The 24,428-nt window shown below is 36.0% G+C and overlaps 1 protein-coding gene across 4 annotated transcripts in view; it reads right to left on the bottom strand.

The window, feature by feature from the left end:
• LRBA (LPS responsive beige-like anchor protein) overlaps positions 1-24,428 on the bottom strand; it is a 432,959-nt gene that overhangs the window by 369,829 nt on the left and 38,702 nt on the right. For all 4 annotated transcript variants that reach the window (XM_042467312.1, XM_042467313.1, XM_042467314.1 and 1 more), the window contains exons 3-13: positions 13,673-13,904; positions 13,472-13,572; positions 12,827-12,922; positions 8,436-8,557; positions 8,105-8,231; positions 6,996-7,115; positions 4,778-4,924; positions 3,031-3,228; positions 2,001-2,134; positions 951-1,059; positions 681-833 (exon numbers count right to left, since the gene is read on the bottom strand). In XM_042467312.1, the coding sequence (XP_042323246.1) occupies positions 681-833; positions 951-1,059; positions 2,001-2,134; positions 3,031-3,228; positions 4,778-4,924; positions 6,996-7,115; positions 8,105-8,231; positions 8,436-8,557; positions 12,827-12,922; positions 13,472-13,572; positions 13,673-13,904 (1,539 nt within the window). The remainder of the gene's footprint in view (positions 1-680; positions 834-950; positions 1,060-2,000; positions 2,135-3,030; positions 3,229-4,777; positions 4,925-6,995; positions 7,116-8,104; positions 8,232-8,435; positions 8,558-12,826; positions 12,923-13,471; positions 13,573-13,672; positions 13,905-24,428) is intronic.

Below are 24,428 nucleotides of genomic sequence, written 5' to 3'. Positions count from 1 at the left end.
ATCCAGTTAAGAAGAGAGGCATTTAGTCAAACGTTTGTACACATAAACATTTTTTATTCATTATTGTCTCAAAAATTATATAAGAAAAAACAAGTAATAAAACAAGGTAGAGAAGCAACAAGCCAACAGATAATAAACTGAAAATATACCCTGAGGCCATTTATGCACAAACTTCTAAAGAGATGGCCAAATAGTGAAGCAGGTATCATATCAACACATGGGGAAATCAAATGCCACAGAAAGTTGAGTTTGAGTAATTACAAATCCAAAGGCATAACTTTACAAACAATTACTAAAGAATTTGGTGTACACTGTTGTTGTGTTTCTTCAAGTCCTTTCCAACCTATGGAGACCCTAAGGAGACCCTATCACTATGCCATACTGGCTCACTCAGTGTACATTACTTGTGAATAAATATTATAAAATTGCATCTCACATATCTCTTGTTTGAGACCTGGGGTGTGCTGTTGTACCCTTGCATTTGTATATCACTAATTCCCACCACATTTCTCCATAGCATGGTATATATTAAGCCCATTCAGGCACAAAGAAAATCACATCCATGTGTGAATTATACAGTCCCTTAAAAGCAGGCTTTTCAGAACTCAAATGCTATTGTCTCATTAACAACTGCTAATGTACATCAGGTCTTTTTGCCATATAAATGAAAAATGTTTTACCTTGGCTGGAGTATGAATCCATATTGCAGGATTAAGGAGAATGTGATCACAAAGTTGCTTCAGCAAGGGCACACCATGGTGCAAATTGCTCAGATACTTAGCAAAAGCAAGGCAAAGTTCTAGAACAGCTCTGCTAATATGTGCTTTGGAAGACTGTAGAAAAAGAAAAAAATGTGTTCAAGGTAACATGTAAGCAACATTTAGCAAAACATAGCCAAAATATAGGCAGATTCAAAATAGGAAGTAGGATAGAGAAAAGAAAGCATTTACCTTTTCAAGACTGTACCCTATGACAAGAAAGCCCTTACAAGAAAGCATTTGTTCTTGCATAGCAATTGAGTTCTTCAGCAACTCCATGATGAAAGCCAACAGAATGGAACTGAAAAATATGCAGCAATGAACTATTGTATTACAGTGTGTTGCAAGATTTAACATTTGAAAGCAAAATTCTACAATGGTATCATTAACAGCCTAGGTAGGACAAGGGATTGTGCTGCTACATGATTTAGGAATTATAAGTTACACTCCATACTCTTCCTTTGCTTTCCTTAACATGCTCCTGCTGGAAGAGTAGAAACTGTAAACTACTTTAGAAAGCCACAATACCAAGAACTGGCTATAAGAATGGCACTGCTGAAGTCTGCATTAAAGAATATCATCATTAGTCTCTGAAGATATCTAGCTTTGTTTCTGACATTCCCATAGTGAAGTGAAGTAGTTTGGATATACAAGACATCTTTAACTGATCATGTACTGGGCCACGAAGACAAGCTCTACTTAGAACTAGCAGCTCTGTAAAAAATAACCTCACACAGACATTGACAGGAAGGAATTCATCCCTGAGAGAGAGATTTTCCATATCCCCCCCCCTCCATAAATTACATAGCTACGGAATGATGTACACATTTGTGTAGAAGACTTGGTGCCAGTAATCTTGACTTCATCTCAAGGTCTTCTCTGTATAAGAGATTTAACATGATCTAACCTTGAAAATATAAATAACATCCCCAATGTTGTAATATAATTGCATTATTCAGAGATAATTTTTCCCCATACAGCTACACTGGCTGTCATGACATCTTCTCCTTGGCTAAATATAGATGTGCATGCCAAAATTTTAATATGTTTAAAAAAAAAACAGCCCACACTTTATCTAGACAAATATCTCTTAACTTAGCCTAGTCACAATTGTTTCTTGTTTTTACAGAAACTAAGATCAAAGAAATCTCTTGGAAAGTACCATCTCTCCATCACCCCATCAGTTAAATACCCTGCAAAACAAACTGGGAATTTAAAATGAGAAAAAAAAAACCCTCTTACCAAACAGTTGTGTCAGGCTGATCCAATGAATATTGCCTATAGTCCAGCTGTGCAAACAGAGGAAAAAGCACCTGCACGCCTCCAATTGAATGCATTGCACTTTGGATAGAATGGGTTATGACGGCTTTTACATCCTGTCAATGCCAAGTTTGAACAGATTATAAATGGGTATTAAAATAGAATAAAATAGAAATTTTATTGCTGTGGTGTGACTATGTCTAAGCATTCAAAATATACCCTGAATGCTTCAGGGGGAATCTCTAAAAATTATATTGTCACTTAGTTGACAAGGTAGAAAATATAAGAGAGCACAAACATGTATAACAACAGGAAGCTTCAGAGAAAAGCAGCTAAAATAATTGTCAAAATAATAATGGGAATGGAAAATCAATCAGGCATTAAAAGGGACTTGGTCTATCCATTAACTGAGGCAGCCTGGCACCAGTGTTCCTGTGGCTCTGGGGCCTTTAAAACATCTGCCCTGCCTCCTCCAGCAACTCCATCAGCTGAAGCAGCCTGGCAGCAGCATTCCTGGAGCTCTAGAAGCTTTGAAACACCTCCCTGCACCCTCCAGCAACGCCATCAGCTGAGGCAGCATGGCAGCAACGTCCCTGGGGTTTATTTTAAATGTATCTATTTTAAATATCTAAGGAATTTAATTTGGAATTTGGTGTTTGTATTTTAGTTAAGGGATGAGGGATGGAATTTTAGTTTGTATACGTGAAGTATTGTGTAGGTAATTTATGTATTCGCTTATGTAAATTGTTTATGTATTTGTTTATGTAATTTTGTAAACTGCCTTGATCCTTTGGACAGGCAGTATATAAATATTTATTATTATTATTATCATCTGGATTAGAGAAAAGATGGAGAGCACACAACTCCACTAAACAACTGGATGGAGTGGGCAGGTTATAAATCAGATGGCTCCCATGATTTTGAAAGGACCAGCAGTCAAATCACAACACAAAAGCAAAAGGGGGGAAAGCAAAAGCCATATCCTTTTGAATATGAAAATACATAAAAATACCTGTAACATGAGGGCATGTGGTGAATGGACAAAAATTGAAGGGTTGTCCTTAGGTGATGATTCTAAGCAGAGCTGTGCATCTGTAGCCCTTGGATTGTATGTAAAGGCAATTGCATTAGAAAGTTTGCCATCATACAGTAACTGCTTGTGATGGTCTGCAAGGAAAAGATCACTTTCTCCCTTGAATTTAAAAGTTCCCTGCAAGGGAAGCAAATTGTGGAGACAAATTAACATCCTCAGATAGAAATGAGTTATGAGAGACAACCTTTACATAGAAACAAATATCTGAAGACAATTTAACCCTGGAAATTCAAGATGTATTTTTGAAATGGTTTTTATTGAAGTGTGGTACAATTCTGCTTTTAGAATTTCTAAGCACATGTCTGAAACAGTGATTACTATTGTAAAAAGGATGGTATGGACAAAATTGTTAAAAGAGAATTAAGTATCTTTTAATATGATTTTCAATTCCACACTCAGAAAAACAACATTCATATATTTTTACACATGTTCAGACATTAAGCTACAGTTTGATATTACCCAATACTACCTGAGCCCAGAAAGGCGCGTGTGTTCTTCCTTCCCTTTCAGCAGAGATGCCAAAAAGGAGTCTAGTACTTTCTGCTTCTGTTTTTAATTAAATGTAGCTTTTCATGTAACTCAAACCAAGACAGTATGATTAATATTTACTATAATTTGTTAAAACTGATTCAGACCTTAGATGAATGAAGTTGGGTTGTTTGAAGAAGACATAGCTAAGACTGATCAAATCTTACAGTGCAGACAATATGCTAAGGTGTGGTTAACCTAATTATTCTGATCTCCATACAGCCATGACATAGGAGGAGAAGTTAAGAATGGGTACATGAGCCTGAGATGTGCTGTGACTCATTCTCATAATTCTAAACCATGATTTTTGTTAAATGTGAATCAGCTTCTGACTGTTCAAGGTATAAGGCAACATCTGGATGCGTGGCCAAAAATAATTTCTTGAAAAGCTATTTTGTATCACAAAAGTATTCCAAAACAAGTAAATGAAACTTTGGGCCAAAACACATGGCCCAGAAGGAATGACCTCTGATCAGGCTGGTCCCACACTGACTGCATGGCCCACTCCCAAAGCAGGTCAGCAGGAGCAGATTAAAGTCACTCCTAAAAGAGCTGACTCTTGTTGGTTTATCGCAGCCTCGGCACAGTTTCCATATGCTTTGGTTGGGGGTTTTCATCATCTAAACACCACACCTCCAAAGCACCCGGAAGCCATTTTATTTGGCCCATTTGTTTCAGGCCTTAGACGCCCAGTCCAAGACAGTTTTAATTTTTACAGTTATGATACAATTACAAAAAGGATAAATAAATCACTGTTGCCATTTTTATTCTCATAACCAAGCTCTCCTGCTGAAGATCTGATGAAAACATTTACTCAAATATGCTCTAATCCAGATTTGTGTAGACAGATACAGTTAAGAACAAGTTGCCACAAACATATTGGTTACATTCTGGGATTGCATAAAATAAAATCAGTATTAACCAAAGCACCCTTTTTATACTGCAAAAATATCATGGCTATTTTTCATTTCTTCTTTGCAGCATAGTTGGATATTCTGCAAACACTGAATGCAAGAACAGAGTAAAACAGATGAAAATCTGTACACAGTTTTAGAATCATTTTGAAATAACCCAATCACATGTTTGTCAGTTCCATTCCAATCCAGAAATACTTTAATACTCTTAAGACAATAAATACCTTGTATCCCAAACCAAGTTGATAAACAGCAAAAATCTGAGCGGCATTGAGAGCTTCACTGAAAAGATAAACAGCTGTCATCTGGCCACAAAAAACCCGGTTGGCATCTGCTGTTTCTGAAGAGCCCAGGAAACATTTGTCAAATGTCTAAGAATACAAAATACTCAGGTAAGTGATAAAATTAGGTTAATGCTAACAAAATTATCTTTAGAAAGGAACACACACACACACACACTCTCCTCCAAATCAAAACCTAAGGTGTAGTGCATACACAAACTTGATTTTGTAGCATGTTAATTACAATTAATTTTAGTATCAGACTGGCTCTAAGAGCTGTTCATGTCAGAACATTACTGATGCTGATGGGAATAGAGAAGCCTTGTGTTCCCATTATACTTCATCTGACATCCACTTTTTTTTAGTAAGGCAACAGATTGTAGAATTCTATTCAACTATGGTGACTCTCTTTTAAGAAAAAAAAAATCATTTGCATTTTCAATATGTCTGCAATAGGATATGGTTTATTGCTCAGTGGTAGAGCAAATATTTTGTATGAAGAATGTTGACATATCTATCCCTGACATTTCGATTTTAAAAAAATATAAGGAAATGGGGCTGGAGACCAGCATGGCATAGTGGTATGACTGCTCAATTACAACTCTGGAAACCAGGTCCGATTTCTAGTTTACCCATGAAACTCACTGGATGACCAGCAAATCACATGCAATCTCACTGCATGCCTCAATAATAATAATAATAACTTTATTACAGCCAATTGGCCAGCACTGCATGCCTCAAAAAACCTTGAGAAAACTTATTATGTTACTATTGTATCACAAAGACTGTGCTCAAAATGTTATAATGAAGCGGCAAAGGCCTGAGATCAGTTGAACACAAACCAGTTACTCATCACTTAGCGCAGTGGTGGCAAACCTGTGGCACATGTGCCAGAGGTGGCACTCAGAGTCCTTGCCGTCACCTGAGCACAGAGTTTGCCAGAGTTTGTTACTGGAAAGTCAGAGGAACTTGGCACTTCGCGATAAATAAGTGGATTTTGGGTTGCAGTTTGGGCACTCGGTCTCTAAAAGGTTCACCATCACTGACTTAATGTATTAGAACCACTCTGTTATAAATGAAGTCTGACAATATAAGGATGTATCTTTTCACACACTGTCAGCTTATATTATTGAAACACTGCACCACTTTAGTCACTACTAATGTACCAAGAAAAGATATCCTATTTGAATAAAAGTATAATGACAGAATTTATTGTAGTTTTCAAAGAAGTAGCCATGTTAGTCTTTTGCAGCATAAAAAGGAGGAAGGAAGGGAGAGAAAAAAAAGAGATGTGGCAGCACCTTTAAAATTAACTGATTTTATTGTAGCATGAGCTTTCATGTATACAAACTCACTTCTTCAGTACAGCATTCAAAAAGTGAGTTTATATTCATGAAACTCATGCTAAAATAAAAACAAGTTAGTCTTAAAGGTGCTGCCACATTTATTTTGTTTGTTTGTTTTTTGTTCTCCCCCTCCCTTCCTCCTTTTTATGCAAACAGAATTCATGTACATTTGGAGTAGCCGTGAGGAAAGTGCAGGTCATGGGCCCTATGCAGGCCCCAAACCATTTTCATTGCCCCAGAATTGTCAACAAAATTGAAAAATATTTTGACCCCAAACATTTCTTAGCACTTTTGTCAACTTTTTGGTTCCCCCCTGTTCTGGTCACCCATTTTAGGTCCAGGAAAGGCCTTTTTCCAAACAGGAAATGACTAGGAATGTCACTTTTGAGTAACTTCATGTTAGAAAGGAGGCATCTCATCAGCCTAAAATGTCCCAGAGAAAGCCCACAACTCAGTGAAATTTGCAGACCAAAAAAAAAAAAAACCCTTTTCAAAATATGTCCTGGGCAAGGAGCCCTCCAAGATCTCTTGGGAGGACAATGTAGTCTCCAGTCCTTGAGGATTACCCACCCCAATTTACTATAGGCTCATAATCCAGATGTTCAGGGACAGAATTATCACCTACAAAACATTAGCTACTTTGGAGCAGTCATTATCAGAAAAACTATGAGAATAGTAAAGGGATTATTTTTTCATCCCCACTTATCCATTTCAACTTCAACAAAAGCAACTAGAGAAAGAGAATGACACAGATGTGCAATATTTTGACCCATCTGACACGGTTACTTACATCACAAATACTGACAAATACTTACATCACTAGTATTGACAAACCATGTTATCTCTCCATATGATGCCAGTTCTCCATTCACATAACATCTGAGCTCACTGTTCTTCCACCGGTTATAGATATGCACTATAGTAACCATGTACCACTATATAAGAAATGCAGATGAGTTATACTAAATCTATAGTGTTAGTTTTTTAAATATTTTATTACTCAGAAGAAGAACTATGGGGTTACTAAAATATAATAAACATAAATTATAACAACACAGATGAAAGCAATTTTTATTTTGATAAGGGTAAGGGTAGATGGAAGGCATCAGAACCTTGAATATTTTCATCAATCTAACTAGCTAAGCTATAGTAATGTTTGGCATTTACTATAAGGAAGCCATCTTGGAATCTTGGAATCATGCCCCTAACCTGAACAATTTGATTTTATCTACTGAAAAGGAAATCTCAGTAGTATTTGAACTGAACTGTATAGAGAGGAACTGAAATCACATTATAAAATAGTAAACTCATTGCAAAAATGACATGGTAAGTGGAACCTAAACAACAACTTTCTACTGGGTTTCTATTCTTTATTAAAGTTTTTTTATTATTATTTATTAAAATACATTTCAAAGAAACTTGATCCTTGGATGCACACTGCACAGTATACAAATGTATTTTAAACAATAAAATATAATTAAGCAGTAAAAATGCTAATGTATTTTATCAAAACAAAACAGTAACAAAAACACGGTTTTGAGCTAGTGCTGAAACAATTCCTGTGTTTGTGCCAACTGCATATCCATATGGAGGAGATATTCCATATGTAGGACACAACAAATGAGAAGGCTCTCTCTCTCTTGCTGACACATAATTTACTTACCGTACTGTAGACTTATAGCCTCTTTTAAAGATCTCAGACATTTTCAACTACAAACTAAATTCATATGTCAGTATATTTTCTCTTCCTCTCTTTTTTTAACAAACACATTATTTCAGATCACATAGATTATGACAGCAAATATCAATGGCCATTAATTCCTTGGTAGGAAAAACCCACAAAAATAATTCAGAGCAAGCAGTGCTTCTGTTATCTGAATCTTTGCAAATCACAAAATACACACCACCTTAACACAAAACTCACCTTTTGTGGCTTGAAATCAAATTTCACACAGTGCTGGAAGCCTTTCCCTTTTGATTTAATTGAGGTCACAACCAAACAGCCTCCAACAAAATGTGCAGAATAACCAAGTCCTTTGCTTGTTCGAAAACTGTAACAAATTATTTAAAATGATAAGATTCAGTATTCATTCATGAGTTATTAAATATAATATAGTTTATTATTCACAAAGAATGAACTACAATTTAAATAAGTCGAAGTGTAGTTTATTATTCACAATAAATTGGTGAAAGCCATCTTTAAAAGCAATCCTAGAGAAACACATTTCAGGAGACATAAAATAATATATACATACCAATATAAGTAAGGCTTATCCTTGTCTACATTGATATTATTTACAGGGTCCATTCTTAACCAAGTATGAAAGGTAAATCCATTCTGATAGGGCCATTTGGCTATAGGAGGTAAGGCAATTGCCTAGACAAAAAAAGAAGTTAATATAAAGCAATTGATCACCATAAAACAAGGGACTGGTGTACAGGAACGGACAGAAGTCAAGGAATTGCATCATTAAAGTGAATGAAGTTTTCTTTTTCATAGTAAAGTCTTAATGAGGGACCCTGTTGAAACAATCTAAAAAATCATGACTATGATATTATTATTATTATTATTATTATTAACCTTTATTTATGAAGCGCTGTAAATTTACATATCCAATATTGAATGATGCCTAAAATGCTACTAAAATTGAAGTTATCAAAAACCCAAGTCTTCTTTGGTCTTAAGACTTCTTGCAAATTACATCCTGACAAAGAAACCTAAAATGTAAAAAGGCTTTTGGTTACATTAACACTAAATACAATGAGGCCTTTTTGTTTCCCAGACACACCTCTGTCTTGCAGAATATACAGAGAAGTAAATCTATACAGCGCACAATGCCATTTGTCAAGTTTGTATTTGTTTCCAGCCCCTGAAGAAAGCCTTTCTCATTGTGGCTGAGACATATTGGGGTTTTTTAATACTGAATAACCAACTGACCATCCTAGAGCACATGGAGCTTGTCTCCTAATTGTTTTCTGCAAAAAAAATAATATGCCTGCACCCTACTTATTTTCACCACTAAAGTATATTTTTGTCCCAGTTAATGTAATGTACTGAAATAAAGTTATATCATGGATTTCTTTTTGTTTTGACAAACCATGATGTGACACATCATATAGAGACATGTTTGCCGGAAGGTTGGCCCCATTTGGCAGAAAGTGAAATTCCTCCCATCGGGGGCAGTTCCCACTAGAACTCACCGCATTCAGTAGATATATCACAATACAAGAAATGTATGCTTAATTCCATTTTATTTTATCTCATTTATTTTATAGTTATTCTCTCTTATGTTTTCTGTCTCTCAGTGTTTGAGCGAAACCTAGAAACATTCCTTTGGACACACACAAACATTCCTATAGACATGCAGCATTTTTATAGCCAGCAATACACTGCAATGATCACTGGGATCAGAAAATGTCCCACAGTTCACAAAATATAATATTGCATATCCTACTACATAAAGTTTAAGCAAAAAATATTACTTAAATACTCATATTTAAAGCAGAGTATAGTCTGAAAGAAGTATTGCTGCCAAGAAGCTTTTAAAATTATAAAACCTATACATTTATAATCAGATCAACTGTTTTCACGAGTATTTGTTCTTTGTCCAAATATATACTATTGCATAGCAAACAATTTGCTTCCCACTGTTGAACTTCAGATTTACAACATAACTCTCAACTAGGATTCCTGTAATTCTAAAGTCAAAAAAACTGTCCAGATGATCAATAGCAATGAACAAAAACATCAAAGAACTTGAGTGTCAGCATGCTTCTCATTACATTGCTAAACTCTGCAGCTATCCCTGTCTATGCACAATGCCATAAATCCTTCCAGAGAGGATCTATCAGTAATCAGCTTGTATCTCTGCACAGAACACTCCCAGAAGAATGTTAAATGCAATAATTTTTCAACTAATATTATTCCTTAATATCCCATCCTTAATAGGAATTATTTTGATGTTATAGCTATTTAAATATCTATCAATCATTGAAATACCTGTTCTAGTTAAAGGACTGTGTGCAATCATAGGCCTGTTACAGACAGCCAAAATAAAGCTCCTTCGAGTCACAGTGGAGGTATGGTGTTTCAATGATGCATGCGTCCTAAGAGTCCAGAAGCCACACCAAAGCTAAACGCCAGTCCTGAGGGCTGGAGTGTGGCTTTGGTGCAACTTCTGGACTCTTAAGACGCATGCATCATTGAAACACCATACCTCCACTGTGACTCGAAGGAGCTTTATTTTGGCTGTCTGTAACAGGCCATAATCTTTTCAGTTAACACAATGCCTTGCTTAAAATAAAATAGAAATTCGACTGGAAAAATACTCAACAATTCACAGAATTTGAAGGGAATCTGACTATTACCTACTGTACCATCTCTGGAAACTAAATATTTCCACTTCTACTTTTCTCAAGAACACTATGGTAACTTCATAACATCAGAGAAAGGACTGCAAGAACCATCTAATACCACTATAGTATCGCTGTTGGTATGTTGTGAGGTTTGTTCCAGCTCCCCCCTCCATAGATACCAAAATCCATGGATGCTTAAATATAATGGCATAGTAAAATGGTGACCCTTATATACAATGGGAAAAGCAAGATTTGCTTTTTGGAATTTATATATTTTGGGAATATTTTCAAGCCATGGAGAGTTAAATCCATGGATAAAGAATCTGTGGATAAGGAGAGCCAGCTGTACAATCCCAGAGAGATGGCTATCCAACCATTTCCAAAAAGGCACTTTTGAGTAACTCCTGATCACCAGGTGGTTCTTCCTAATGTTTAGGTGGAATCTCTTTTCCTGTAATTTTAATTCACTGGTTCATGTCTTAATCTCTGGAGCAGCAGAAAACAAGCTTGCTCCAATATGACACCTCTTCTGATATTATTTGGAATAATTATTGAGGGAAGACATGGAAGGAAGGAAGTGAAAATGCAGGTTTACAAATGAAAATTTCGAAAATAAAATAATGACCATAGATGATTTACAGAAATTTAAAGTGGACAGTGAAAACAATGATATAGTCAAGACTTTCTATAATTTGGCTCAATCATAAATGAAAATGAAGACTGTTGGTCTTGGAAGGGCAGCCATAAAGGAACTAGATAGTCAAGAGTAAAGACATATCCTTGAACACCAAAGTCAGGATTGTTCATGGCATAGTTTTTCCCCCCTATTGGGGGAATGTATGGTTCTGAAAGCTGAACAATGAAGAAGAAAGCTAAAAGGATGAGAATCAACTCATTTGAAATGTCATGCTGAAGGAGAGTTTTATGGATATTGTGGACTATCAAAATGAACAGCTAATGAATCCTAGGGCAAATAAAGTATTTCTTTGAGGCTGAGAGTGTGTGACTTGCCCAAGGTTACCCATTGAAATGGATAAGCAGAGATTAAAACCCTGGTCTTCAGAGTCATAGTCAACCACTCAAACCACTACACCATGCTGGCTCCTATTTCTCATTGGCAACAGGGTTAGTCAAGGATTTAAGATAAGGAGATAAAACCATATTACTAGCAGAAAATAGCAAAGACTTGGAATGACTAGAAATGAAACTTAAGGCAGAAAGTGCAAAATAAGAGTTACAACTAAAGAGTCTGAAAATAAATATAATATCTTCTAAGTGGATTATGAAGATACCAAAACTGTTGAAGATTAGTCACTAATCAGTCATTAATCAAAATGAAGACTGTAGTCAAAAATAGAAGGCTAAGACTTGGAAGGGCACTTATAAAGAAAGTAGATAATATCCTCACATCCAAGGATGTATCATAGAATCAGCAATGCCACAGTATTTCTATTTTTTATGGATGGATGTGTAAGCTGGATAATGAAGAAAGCTGGCAGGAATACAATAAACCCTTCTGAAATGTGGTGCTGGAAGAGAATTCTACGGATACAATGGACTGCAAAAAGACAAATAAATGGTTCTGAGGGCAAATTAAGCTTGAACTTTCACTAGAGGCCTAAAAGTCTTTCAACATTTAAGACAACATGGGATGACATGACTCATTGGAAAAGACAATAATGTTTGGGAAAGCTGAAGGCAATAGAAAAAGGGGAAGATCACAATAGGGATGCATTCTTCGCTAATCACATTTTTGAAGAGGGCAGTCTTGCTGCAAGAAAACCTTCAAAAGACTGTTTGTAGATCAGAAATTATTCTGCAACTTTACATGTTTTTGTTTTGTTTGTTTTTGCACAAAAGCAACATTTTTTTATGCAGGAAATGTGTTCTGCAAAGAAAACAATATGTTCATGCAGAATAAAACCAAGTGTGAATTTTGCAAAAAGCTACACTACAAAGATCTCCCTCTGAAAAGCATCCCGGGACAAAGAAGTCAGATGTAATGCTGACAAATGGAACATCTATCATTTTAAAGTATGGGCAAGTCAGTTTATTTTTGTAGATTTTCTTTAACAGGTGATTCCATTTTCTTAGAAGGTAAAATCTCCTAATATCTAATGATGCATATTTTACCCTCAGATGTTATTTACTGTCCAATTTCCAGTATCAGGGGTTTTCACAGGACAAAGAACAGCATTTGAAAAGCATTCATTTAATTAGGCAGACCATTCATAGATAAACTTCAACACAAAACAAATGGAACAGAAGCATAAAGAAAAAAGGTACTTACTGCAGCACTTTTTCCTGGAAAATTGAAGAAGGCATCAGGTCCATATTTCTGAGGCATATGTTTTAAAACAGACATCAGCTTTCCTGCATGTGGTGGCTATTCAAAGAATAATGGCACATGAAAGCAAATTCAATATTTCAATCCAAAATACTTAAGACGTCAGCATTTTTAAAGACTTCTAAAGAGGATGTATAGGCTAGCTAGTGGCAAACTGTTAATATGCCCTGTACAGATCAATTCAGAATAGGTAACTTTAATTTGGCTCATTACCACTAGGTTACAAAATTGCACAGTTTTCTTCTATGTCCATTTTTTCCTAACCTTACAAACAATATATACAGTGGGTCTTTGATATCTGGTGGGGTTTGGTTCCAGGGCCTCCATGGATACCAAAATCCATGGATGTTCAAGTCTCATTAAATGCAATAGATAGTAAAATGCTGTCCCTTATTTAAATGGCAAAATCATGGTTTGCTTTTCAGAATGTATATATTTTCTGAATATTTTGAAGTTGTGGATTCTTGAATCTGTGGGCAAGGAAACTGTGGATATGGAAAGCTGATTGTAATTTGTATGAAGATTCAATGAAATCTTGTTCAGTGAAATAAAAATCCCTGCTGTTTGCTTATGGACAATTCTACTCACCCATTTTCCTTTGTCTCCTTGAAGTTTACTGAAGTACAGCTTTAACTCTCGAACTGTCACGTTGTAGCTTGCTAATACTCCAAGCATATCAACTAGGAGATCTAAGGAGAGTGAGTTATTAGATTTTGATTAATAGTCAATACCATTTTATTGTACCAATAATAGTTACTTGCCATTTAAGAGCTTCTTAAGAAACCATACCTGCAATCATATTGTCAGCTTTATCAATTCTCTCAAGCATTTGCTCAACGAGACCCACTTCTGTGCAAATTTGCAGATTTCGTATACTCTTCTTCAGGATGGCTGTAAACATGCTCCATACTTCAGCCTGGCAAGTGACATCACACTTATCCAACAAGTCCACCATGCAAGTAATACTTTCTCCTTCTTGTATAATAAAATTCATTTCCAGATCAAAGTGACCTCCTACAAGCTTCAATTTAAAAAGAACCAATGTTAGTATTTTTATCTATACAAAAATATTTTTTCAAGTTGACAATATTTGGCATTTCTTTCTTGGTGCTACATACTATTTATTTGTTTATTTTGTTTACTTCATTTGTATGCTGCTTTTCTCCCAGAAGAGACCAAGAAAGCTTAGAAAAAAACTGTCAAACTACAAAATTTATATCAGACTCCATAATTTAAACACTATGCAACTGATGATTCTACAGATACAGGGACATCACTAGGGAGGTGCAGAAAGTACGGACTGCACTTTCCTCCAAGTGCTGGAAGATCCTCCAAGTCTAAGGAAATGACAACCTTCTGCTCCATTAGGAAGTAATGTAGTGAAGCTAGTATGGAGAAAAAACTCTGAGCCACTTTACCAGAACTTGTTATCACCCACAGAGAGGGACAGGTGTGATGGTTTCAGTGTGAGACAGGGTCGGTTAGGGGTAGAGTCCAAAAGTGAGGGACTCCCTACCGGTACACATCCAGAACTCAGAGTTGTTGGAGGGTGATACCCTGCAGAAGTTAGTTAGGCTGGTTGGTTAGTTAGCCTGGTAACATAAAGCTTATGTGAGTTTTAAGTGAAAGTAACCAATATTCTCTAGAGAGAGTGCATGTAAAAGAACCCATAACAGTAACAAGTGTACAAATCATCTCAACACGTAAAACATTGTTAAAAGTGTTGTTTATTCAAGAAAGGCACGTCTGGAACCTGAATACTAACAATTCAAAACATATTTTGAGGGTAAAGTGACAGTCACAAAGAGGTGGCTGGATCACAAATTAATTTTAAAAAACAGTATTAAAAATACAGATGCTCGTGACTATTAAGTGGCAGCGGTGGGATGAAAAGGCCCAGGGTGCTGTCATCGGGAAAAAAATTAGTGGTGGAGAATAAAGTGGTCTTCACAGTACCACTACCTAAAACTATTTCACCAAGTAGTACCAGAAATACTACAGAAAGTATGCAAATGAATGAATTACAGCATATGAATCATTCTTATCAACCAATAAAGGAATTATTCAACACTTGTGCCACTGTAAAATTATTAGGAAAAAAATTCTGGCTCAGTGGTTTCTTAAAAGTTCATTCTATGAGTTAATGTATTGGTTCTAACTGACCATCAACTACCATGCCAACACTTTATAGACCATACATTTCACTGTTAACTAAAGTGACCTCACCTTCACCTCAATTCTCCACTACCCATCTTTCAATTTTGGCTATATGTACCATTGTCAGTAACCACCCATCCAAGAAGTTGACAAATTAGTTTTCCTATCTAATCTGCAATACACAAATAATTCACTAGCCATTAGAAGTAGTGAGTTTTAAGTCCCAATACCAGATACAAGGCTTAAATATTTCCCATTTAAGTGTTTTGTTAAATTGCTTTAAGAAAATATGGGAAACTCTTACATGTAATTTGTAGTGAATTTGATATACTGTTAATATGCAAACATATTATAGATGCACATAAGTGCACACATCTACAGTATGTCATATTAACCCTTTCTAATGGCAATTTGAAGCTGATCAACCTTCAAGACACAAATTTGCTGCCAAAGACAGGGATCACATAATCCAGGCCTGTACACAGGCTACTTATTATCTGAGCTGCAGTAATGGCTGTGCACAGCAAAATGTAATCTCGGGAAATGTCACAGTAAGTTATGAATATCTGAGCAGCCTAATGCACCTTACTAGCCATGAAGTGTGAGAATGTAATCTTATTACCTTTTTTATGGTTGTATTTTTTTGAATAATGTAGCCTTTGAACTGATGTATAGTCTTTCCCTGCACTTTAGCATGATTTGGTCTCCCGTGTCATGCAGTTCATTTTTCAGAACTCCCCAGTTCAATGTATTTTAAGTCTTAGGCTCAACTTCATAAACAATCTTTATAACAACCCACTGGGTGATATAATATTTTCCATCACTAGATTGTGGTATAATGCGTAAGCATACAGCAATGATTTTAAAGCAACACATTTGAAGCATTCAAATACATCTTCATAAGTTTTACATTTCATTTTAATATTTGCCTTGGCTATTCGTAAATTTAAATAAATCATAAATATATCAATATCAGGGTGAATTCAAGAAGCAATGGCAATTCTTTGCAGTTGACATTTGCAGATTACATGTCTCAATCTCATTTCTGCCTCCTCCAGCATCTTTAGCATTTACTCTGGTGTTCCCCCCCCCCAAAAAAAAATACATTAAAGAGCATCTGTAAAAGATCATTTTGATGTTCCCCAGAATTAGCCAAGAGAGTTGGGATCATTTTTACCTGCATAATAAAATACAGTGGACCCTTGTTATACACTGTGGTTTGGTTCCAAGATCCTCTGTGGATAACAAAATCTGTGAATGCTCAAGTCCCATTAAATGTAATGACATAGCAAAATGGTGTCCCTTATTAAAAAATGGATAACCAAGGTTTGATATTTGAAATTTATACTTTTTTTGAACATTTTCAAATTGTGGATGCTTGAATTCGGATATAAAAAATACATGTATAAGAAGAGCCAACTGTACCAGTGATACACTTTCAATAAATTGCAGATGTTGTGTGAAATTGACCTTAATTTGCCAAATTATCAGATGTACCAGCACCCTGAGGAAAACAGGGACACCATCCAACACAGAGTATAGGGGCATGCTGCAAGTGACCTTTGCTGCTGCGCCTACTCTTTTCCCCTAAGAACCTCTACTCAAAGCAGTGTCTTTTTAAAGACATGGTCCACTACTATAAAAAGGATGTTTCTCACAGGGGATAGAGAAATAAGCAAGGAAGCAACCACTGGAAATGCAACAGGCAGAGGGAGATACAGATGGTGACATAGTTGTATTGCCATGGGACATGCCCTTGGAGAACTGAGAGCCCCACATATGTATTGGTTTCCTACTTTTCATGCCTCATAAAAGTGTCCAAGGGATACTAAAAGTGGTAAGGGGAGTGGCTAATGCCTTGTTATAGCAAGGCATGGCTCCAGCAGCTGTATTAGAAGGCTACTGAAAAAGCCCTCCCTGACCAATTGTTCTAGCCAATTTCTGATATTCCATTCTCAAGCAAGGTACTGTAGTGTGTGGTGGACTCCCAATTCTTGTGGTTGCTCAATCAGGTTATTTAGATGTTTTCGGTCTGGAGAATCTTGGCATGCAAATGATGTGATATACCCCAGTGTAATTCTCAAACTCAAAACATAATGCAGTCACTGGACCATAACTCACTTTATCCTTTTTACTAAAGTAGCTGGTACAATAATATTCATGTCCATCCTTGGAATATTTACCATCCAACTTTTTATAGATTATTAACAAAAATGATACAGCATAAAGTAAAAGCAGACAATTTATTTTGATGCAATTCTAGTTTTAAAATTCTACTGGAAGTTACTACATGAAAACAAATTTCGAATCCGTGGACTGAGTTACATACAACCACCTCTTGCAAAATAACTTTCAACTATAGTTTAATCCAGACATCAAGGTAAAATTCTAGCCTAAAGTCATATGCAAAATATGTGTCTTCCTATACAAAATGAAATTTCCAAAATCCATTACATCACAGATTCATATATGAGCACTGAAAGCCAATAAATCACTTAAACCATGATACAGAGGCCCTTTTAAAATTTGCATTTACCTATAGTAAATACTGTCGTGTTCTTTAATAGCTTGCTAGTGCAATCTTAGCAAACTACTGATTTATGGTTCTGACAACTTTTCAGAATCAGAAATCCATCACTGTATGACACCCACTAGAAAGTCAGTTCTAGTTGCATTACTCTAAATTTAAACTCAATGTAATATGGAAGTCACAAAGCAAAAAAACTGTGCCATGTTGGTCATTTTTTGTTTCCTTACTATTCATCTCACTCTCTCTATATATAGTACCTACTTGAGAACACATTTATAGCAAAGTACAGCATTATTCAAAGAGGGTTTATTGTTATGCTCATTATGAGCATAAAAATACAAGCTAGCAAAACATTCCTTAGATATGAATTGCAATTTTTCCAGAGCTATGAATGGTAACAGTGAGCATCATAACTACTGCCCTCTATTTTTAGCAACATTTGTACAGGAAAAGCAACTTCATTTACCTAAACTGATCTACAGAAATACCATTAAACAAAAATAAAATTGTTTTATCAAACACATCAAAAGTACTGCTGCACCCTTAAGACAAATGGAAGTGATAGCATCAAAAGAGCATATCCAGGGGTAGCCAAGCTGACCATGTAGCAAAGTACAATATCCAAAATCCACAAAACAGTGATTACCTTTATTGGACTGACCAAAATGCACAAAATACATGTTGCAAGCTTCCAAAGCTCCACTGGCTTCTTGATCAGACAAATGTGTTAAGAATCATACAGGAGAGAAAAAATATGGGGATGATAGTCACAAGCCTGCATTTTGTCAAGATGTAGCTGTTCTCAGTTCAGGTGGTGTGAAGAGTCATTAATTCAGGCTGACCCCTCCTCTTTCTAGCCATGTGGGTACTCCAGGTGGAGAAAATTAAGTTCCATTAGCAAGACAACAAGAGATGCTTCTCAGATCCAAGTTGCCTCCATCCTTTGTGAAGCTACAAACTCCTTTGTTAGACAGAGAGCACTGAATTTCTAAAGAAGCCCTCCATGTTTTTGCATTAGGAAATATTTTTAGGTGCTGTTTTGCCAAATGTAGTCCAATTTTTTTTTAGAATTTTTTTTATCTTTGTTGGAGGTAGAAATCTCAAATGGTAAAGTCTCAGTCCACTGGTCCTTTCTTTAGTTTTCATCAAAAGAACATAAGCTTGAAATATTCGAAGAGCTTAAAAATGACACACTTCATCAGAAACTAGAATGGAATTACTGGCTTTCTAGTAAGGGATCACTAAAAAGAATATTTACACTGACATTTCCTTCATCTTTAATAGGGATGTTAGCTAACCATCAAAATACAGTAGGCGCTTCACATTGTGGCTTTGACTTTTGCAGCTTTAATTATTCAGGGATTTAATATGTTCACTCTAGGAATGTCTAGGTCCTCCAGCATGACTCTATCTATGGTCAGCATGTGCCATATCACACTAGAGGACATAGAGATTCCTAGAGAGAACAAATCTCTACGCATTTGTAGGTGCAATTGTGAAGTCAAATTCTGCAAAATGTTGATCACAGACTTGCACTAGAGAACCTAGAGATTCATAGAGAGGTAATCTTTCAGGTAAAACAGAAGTGTTTATTATTTACAGTTTTTCCACTTTCACAGGGGTCCTATGCCCCTAACCCCAGCTAATGTGGAGGGCCCACTGTAGTCAAAATGCAAAAATCAGAAGTTTTCCGCTTAGCTTTCAGCATGTCAAGAGGCCAGGTCGTGTTTAAACTATTCAAATACTCTCTACTTAAGAAATAATAGTGGTATTTAAAAACACCACCATTACCACTACTTTTCAAAGCTATTATGTACCCTTCTACAAATCTTCCTCGCCTTGATTTCTTAGATGACTTGAAATAGTATAAACTATTTTTCCTTCTGTAATTTTTCTAGTGATGGATGTTCATATATAGCAGCAATAAATATTCATATCTTCCATTTGGACCAAAGTACTACAAAAATCTTACTTTGGCATACACTCCAATATTCCAGACTTTAACAAACCAAGTGAACATGACAACACCTGCCATGCCATATAATAAATGAGCAGCAAGTTTTCTGCTGGGTTATAATGTATAACCCCACGCAACAATATACTACCATAGCATTCCAGTGAGGAAAATCAAGATGGTTTCACCTTCACTTCCCACAAGCTCCAGCCAGCATGGTCAAAGATAAAGAACCAGCCAGGATGGATGGTAGCAAGCTGGGACAGAACATCTTTAATCCTCATCAAAATCCTCACATCTTAACACACAGAGGATTAAGAGGAAAACAGACTGAAGAGTCCCTAGAGGAAGATATCCACTACTCATCATAAGTGTGTGTCTCAATAGAATTTTAACAACCTACACAAAATATTTACTAGCAACACATCAAGTCTGAACAACTTGTGATCCAACAGATCAAGCAAAGACCATCATCCATACACAGCAATTTGACAAGTGCTTGATAACACCTCCTCATGTTTTTTTTTATTGTACTTTTTATTTTATTTATTGCACAGCCATTCAAACAAGAATTGGTGGTTTACTGAACACATACTGGGTGACCATTTATGAATAGAAGACCATGGGTGACTGGTTGTTCAAGTATGAGTTAGATGAATTTTATATGTACATAACTGAAAGTATCACCCTCTGTTATTTTGAGATAACAATCTCAAAAATATTAAATATAAGTTTTACTTACTTAAATACTTTTCCTTGCTCACATCTGAATAGTTTGTTAATGTGATCTTCCACAGTGCCATTCAAAGAAATACTATTTACAAAAAGAAAACACCATAATCTTTATCACATGCTTCTTGAAATTCCATAGATTTGTCATCCGAATAACTTGCAGGAATTAAGACAGCATGGATTTATATTGTTTTTACATGCTCTCAGGCCAAGTTCAGTTTATGGTGACCCTATGAAAGAGAGGTGTCCAAGTTACTCTGTCATCAATAGAGGCAGGCCCATGGCATCCTTGATTGAGTCTATCCATCTAAATGGGGTCTTCCTCTTTTCCTACTGCCTTACACCTTTTTAAGCATTTTTGGCTTTTCTAGTGAGTCATGTCTTCTCATATAGCCAAAGGACGGCAGTCTTAGTTTAGCCATCTTGGTTTCTAGGGAGAGGTCAAGCTTGATTTGCTCTAGGGCCTATTCATTTGCAATTTTAGCACTCCATGGTATCCACAGAACTCCAGCACAACATTTCAAATGAGTTGATTCCCTTCTTATCAGTTTTCTTCACTGTCTAGCTTTCACAACCATTCATAACAATTGTAAATACAATGGCATTAACAATCCTAACTTTGGTATTTAATGATATATCTTCACCCTTCAGGATTTTTGTAGTTCCTTCATAGCTGCCCCAAGTCCTAGTCATCTTCTAATTTCTTGACTGCAACCTCCATTCTGATTTACGACTGAGACAAGGTATGGAAAATCTTCAAGTATTTCAATATCTTCACTGTCTACTTTAAAGTGATGTAAACCATCAATGGTCATTATTTTTGTTTTCCTCACGTTTAACTGTAAACTTGCCTTTGCATTTTCTTCCTTGACTTTCTTCAATAATCAATCCATGTCTTTGCTATTTTCTGCTAGTAGTATGGTGTCATCTTAAATTACTGACCTTCCTTCCTCTAACTTCCATGCCTCCTTCCTCCAAGTTTAATTACATTTCACTTATGATATGTTCAGTGTACACGTTAAATAAGCAGGATGATAAAATGAAACCTTGCCTATTGGAATCCATTCTGTTTCTCCATATTCTGTTCTCTTGTCCTGAGTACAGGACAATCAAATGTTATGTCACACCCATTTCTTTAAGAGCAATCAATATTTTTTATGATCTACACAATCAAAGGCTTTGCTATAATCTATAAAGCACAGGGTAATTTAAAATTCTTTGATGTGTTCCATTAGCCAACATATTTGCAATAACTAACATCCAAATTTGATACATTAAACATAATAAAATTCCAGACAATTAAATAAAACAACATTAAAAACAACTTCAAAGTTTAGATAAGTATAAATACATGGCAGTATTTTGCACTAGCTCCCATTCTTGAATAATTTCCAGAGGCAGCCCACGTGAAGGGCAAAAGGTAATACAATCTAAATGTAACTAAGGTATGTGAAACTAGGTAGCTCCTTTCTCCTCTCAGAACAAGTTCAGTTGGCACACTACCTAAAGGTGAGCAAATCTTTAACTAGTCACAGCCACCCCATGATCAGCAGAATGTGAACTTGTTCTTTTAAATGAAGTTAAACAATAATATTCAGAGTTTTCTCAAATGGGCCTTTTGAAAATTGAATTGCTTTAGTTAGTTTGTTTTTAATTCTAGCTAATTAATTTTCTCCAACTTCCTTTAAAAGAGAAACTCTTGCGTACAATATTTTTTTAAATGAAAAGAGCCCTACATGAGCAAAATTGCCACTTTGTGTTTAATATATAGGGGAAGTCTACTTACAGCTTAAAGAAAAATGCAAAGATTATTCCACATGCACATGTGTAAGAGAGCTATAAAACTAGAATAGGTGTTGTTTTGTGCAGCTGAAGTACAATAATAGTCACTGCATTTATTGGCACCATTTAAAAGCAACTACAGGGACAGCTTTATTTAATGTCCTGTTCTAATATCAAGATTTTAAGAAAGTATCACTAACAGCAGACTGTTCCGTAGAAGGCATTCTAAGTGCAAAATAAAACAATAGCAACATTATAATAGCACGGTTTAAAAATTACAGCCAAAAAAATGAACACTGAATGCTTCTGGATCAAGGATTAGCCCAGTCACCTCAGGATGTATCACAATGCATACTAGTGGCTAGGTAGGAAAAAATGAAATTGCAGCTTCACCTGCAGTGCTGAAGCTCATAGGGTCTTTCTCATGTACATAAAAAACTTGTGTTATAGTTGTCCCTTAAACTTATGTTCCAAATGTCTTCTCCTAAAACTCCTCTTATTCTTTGCCACTGACCATGCTGGATAGAAACAGTAGAGTTGGAAATCCAAAACATTTGAAGAGTACCAGGCTAAGGAAGGCTGTTCTAGGAGTGTATTGGGAAAATAAATGTTGAAAGAGGGACTTGAGTTGTGGAATGGTGGTTCGTACACTTTATGCATGCGTGCTATATTATAAACACACATGACTTGTATCCATTTATATTACTGTACTACCAATTGAACATTTTCAGAATAGGACAAGGATGATACATAAGATTGTTGCTTATTTGGTAGTATATCATAATGTGTCTACCTCCTCACTGATGCTGCTTTGGCAAATGTGCCATGATAGAATGCGAACATAATCAACACCTTTTGGTAGATTCTTACATTCGCTAGATGCAGCACTTGATTCAAATGTATGTGATCACTATTTCCCACTTCCTGAGAAGCTTATGGCAACCACACCTCCTCAGCTGTTTTTGTAACCTCTTTGGCAATAAAAATAGTTCTGCATGATCCTTGTTAAGGCTTATTGTTGATGTCTTCATGCATCACCTTAAAAACCTGCAAGCTAGTGAATACAGCCAGAATTCCATATCTAGCTGCAGAGCAGTGAGAGAGAATATACTGTAGAATCCACAAAGAAGGAAATGAAAGGAGATAGTCATCTACACACAATAGCCTCTTTTCTAGACATTCATGCTCACAAGACAGTAGTGAAAGCCTATTATTGCACTAACTTACCACAAGATGTGCTCAAATTCAAAAGCAATTATAATTAATTGAAGAAAAATGATCATTATAGTAACTTGTATGTTAGTAAGAAGCAATCAGAATATGTATTCAGGTTAAAAAGCATGTAGTAACTTGCTGTGTGCCTTCAAATGAACCCTAAGGTGAGCCAATTGCAGGGTTTTCTTGGCAAAGTTTGTTCACAGGGGGTTTGCCTTTGCCTTCCTCTGAAGCTAAATGTGACTTGCCCAAGGTCACCCAGTGGGTTTCCATGACTGGGAAGGGATTCAAACCCTGGTCTCCAGAGTGTTACAATACAATGTTTATCACCAGATACATAAATTACTACAAAACAAGGACTCTTTTCCATTACAGCCTATGTCATAACATAGTTAACAATCCTTAACATTTGTTTTGGCAGCATGCTAATACAACTATCTCTCTTGCAACTGAAAATACTCTGAAAATACCCACAACTAATGAAATGTGCAATCTGAAACCTGTACAGAAAAAAATATCATGGAACTGGAGGTCAGTTCAAATGTTATCTTGTCCAGTTAGCAGTTAATGCAAGCAATCCACTACAACATCATGACAGGCAGAACTGACTTGAGGATTTATGGGGCCTTGGATTAAATTTGATACTTTTTCCTGCTATTCAACACCCTCTCTAGATCATTCTGAATCCTCTTACTGCCTTCTAAAGCAAAGTGGACAAGAAGTAGGTCGAGATACTGGTAGGTATTTGGGTATTTTTTAATAGATAAGCAACGATTTCCCCTTTGTCCATGGTATTTTATGAAAATACACGAAGAGTGTTTCATTGTTCCATCCTAGTGCCAATGTTTTTCTATAATGGAATCAGGATGGAACTATGCAACACTCCATTTGTAACTTTTTTCCAGGCCCATAAGGAAACATTGATGAGAACTCTTTGGGTAAGCTACCAATCTACCTAACAGTATAATTGAACCCGTTCTTAGTAAGAGGAAATCTGTTTTAGCAAACTGACAATTAAAATAGTGTGGGGATGCCTTGTCAAAAACTTTACTGAAATCAAGATATGCTCTGTCAACAGCATTCCTTTGCCAAACTTGTAACACCATACATGTTGCTACTAAAGAAAAGTAAATCAGAGCCTAAATCCAACTGCAACTCCTACCTGCAGCAGACCC

The sequence above is a fragment of the Sceloporus undulatus genome, chromosome 5 (genome assembly GCF_019175285.1).
Source record: "Sceloporus undulatus isolate JIND9_A2432 ecotype Alabama chromosome 5, SceUnd_v1.1, whole genome shotgun sequence".
Taxonomy (NCBI): Eukaryota; Metazoa; Chordata; class Lepidosauria; order Squamata; family Phrynosomatidae; genus Sceloporus; species Sceloporus undulatus.
The sequence above is the reverse complement of the archived record's forward strand: the minus strand, read 5'-3'. Positions and strand labels throughout refer to the sequence as shown.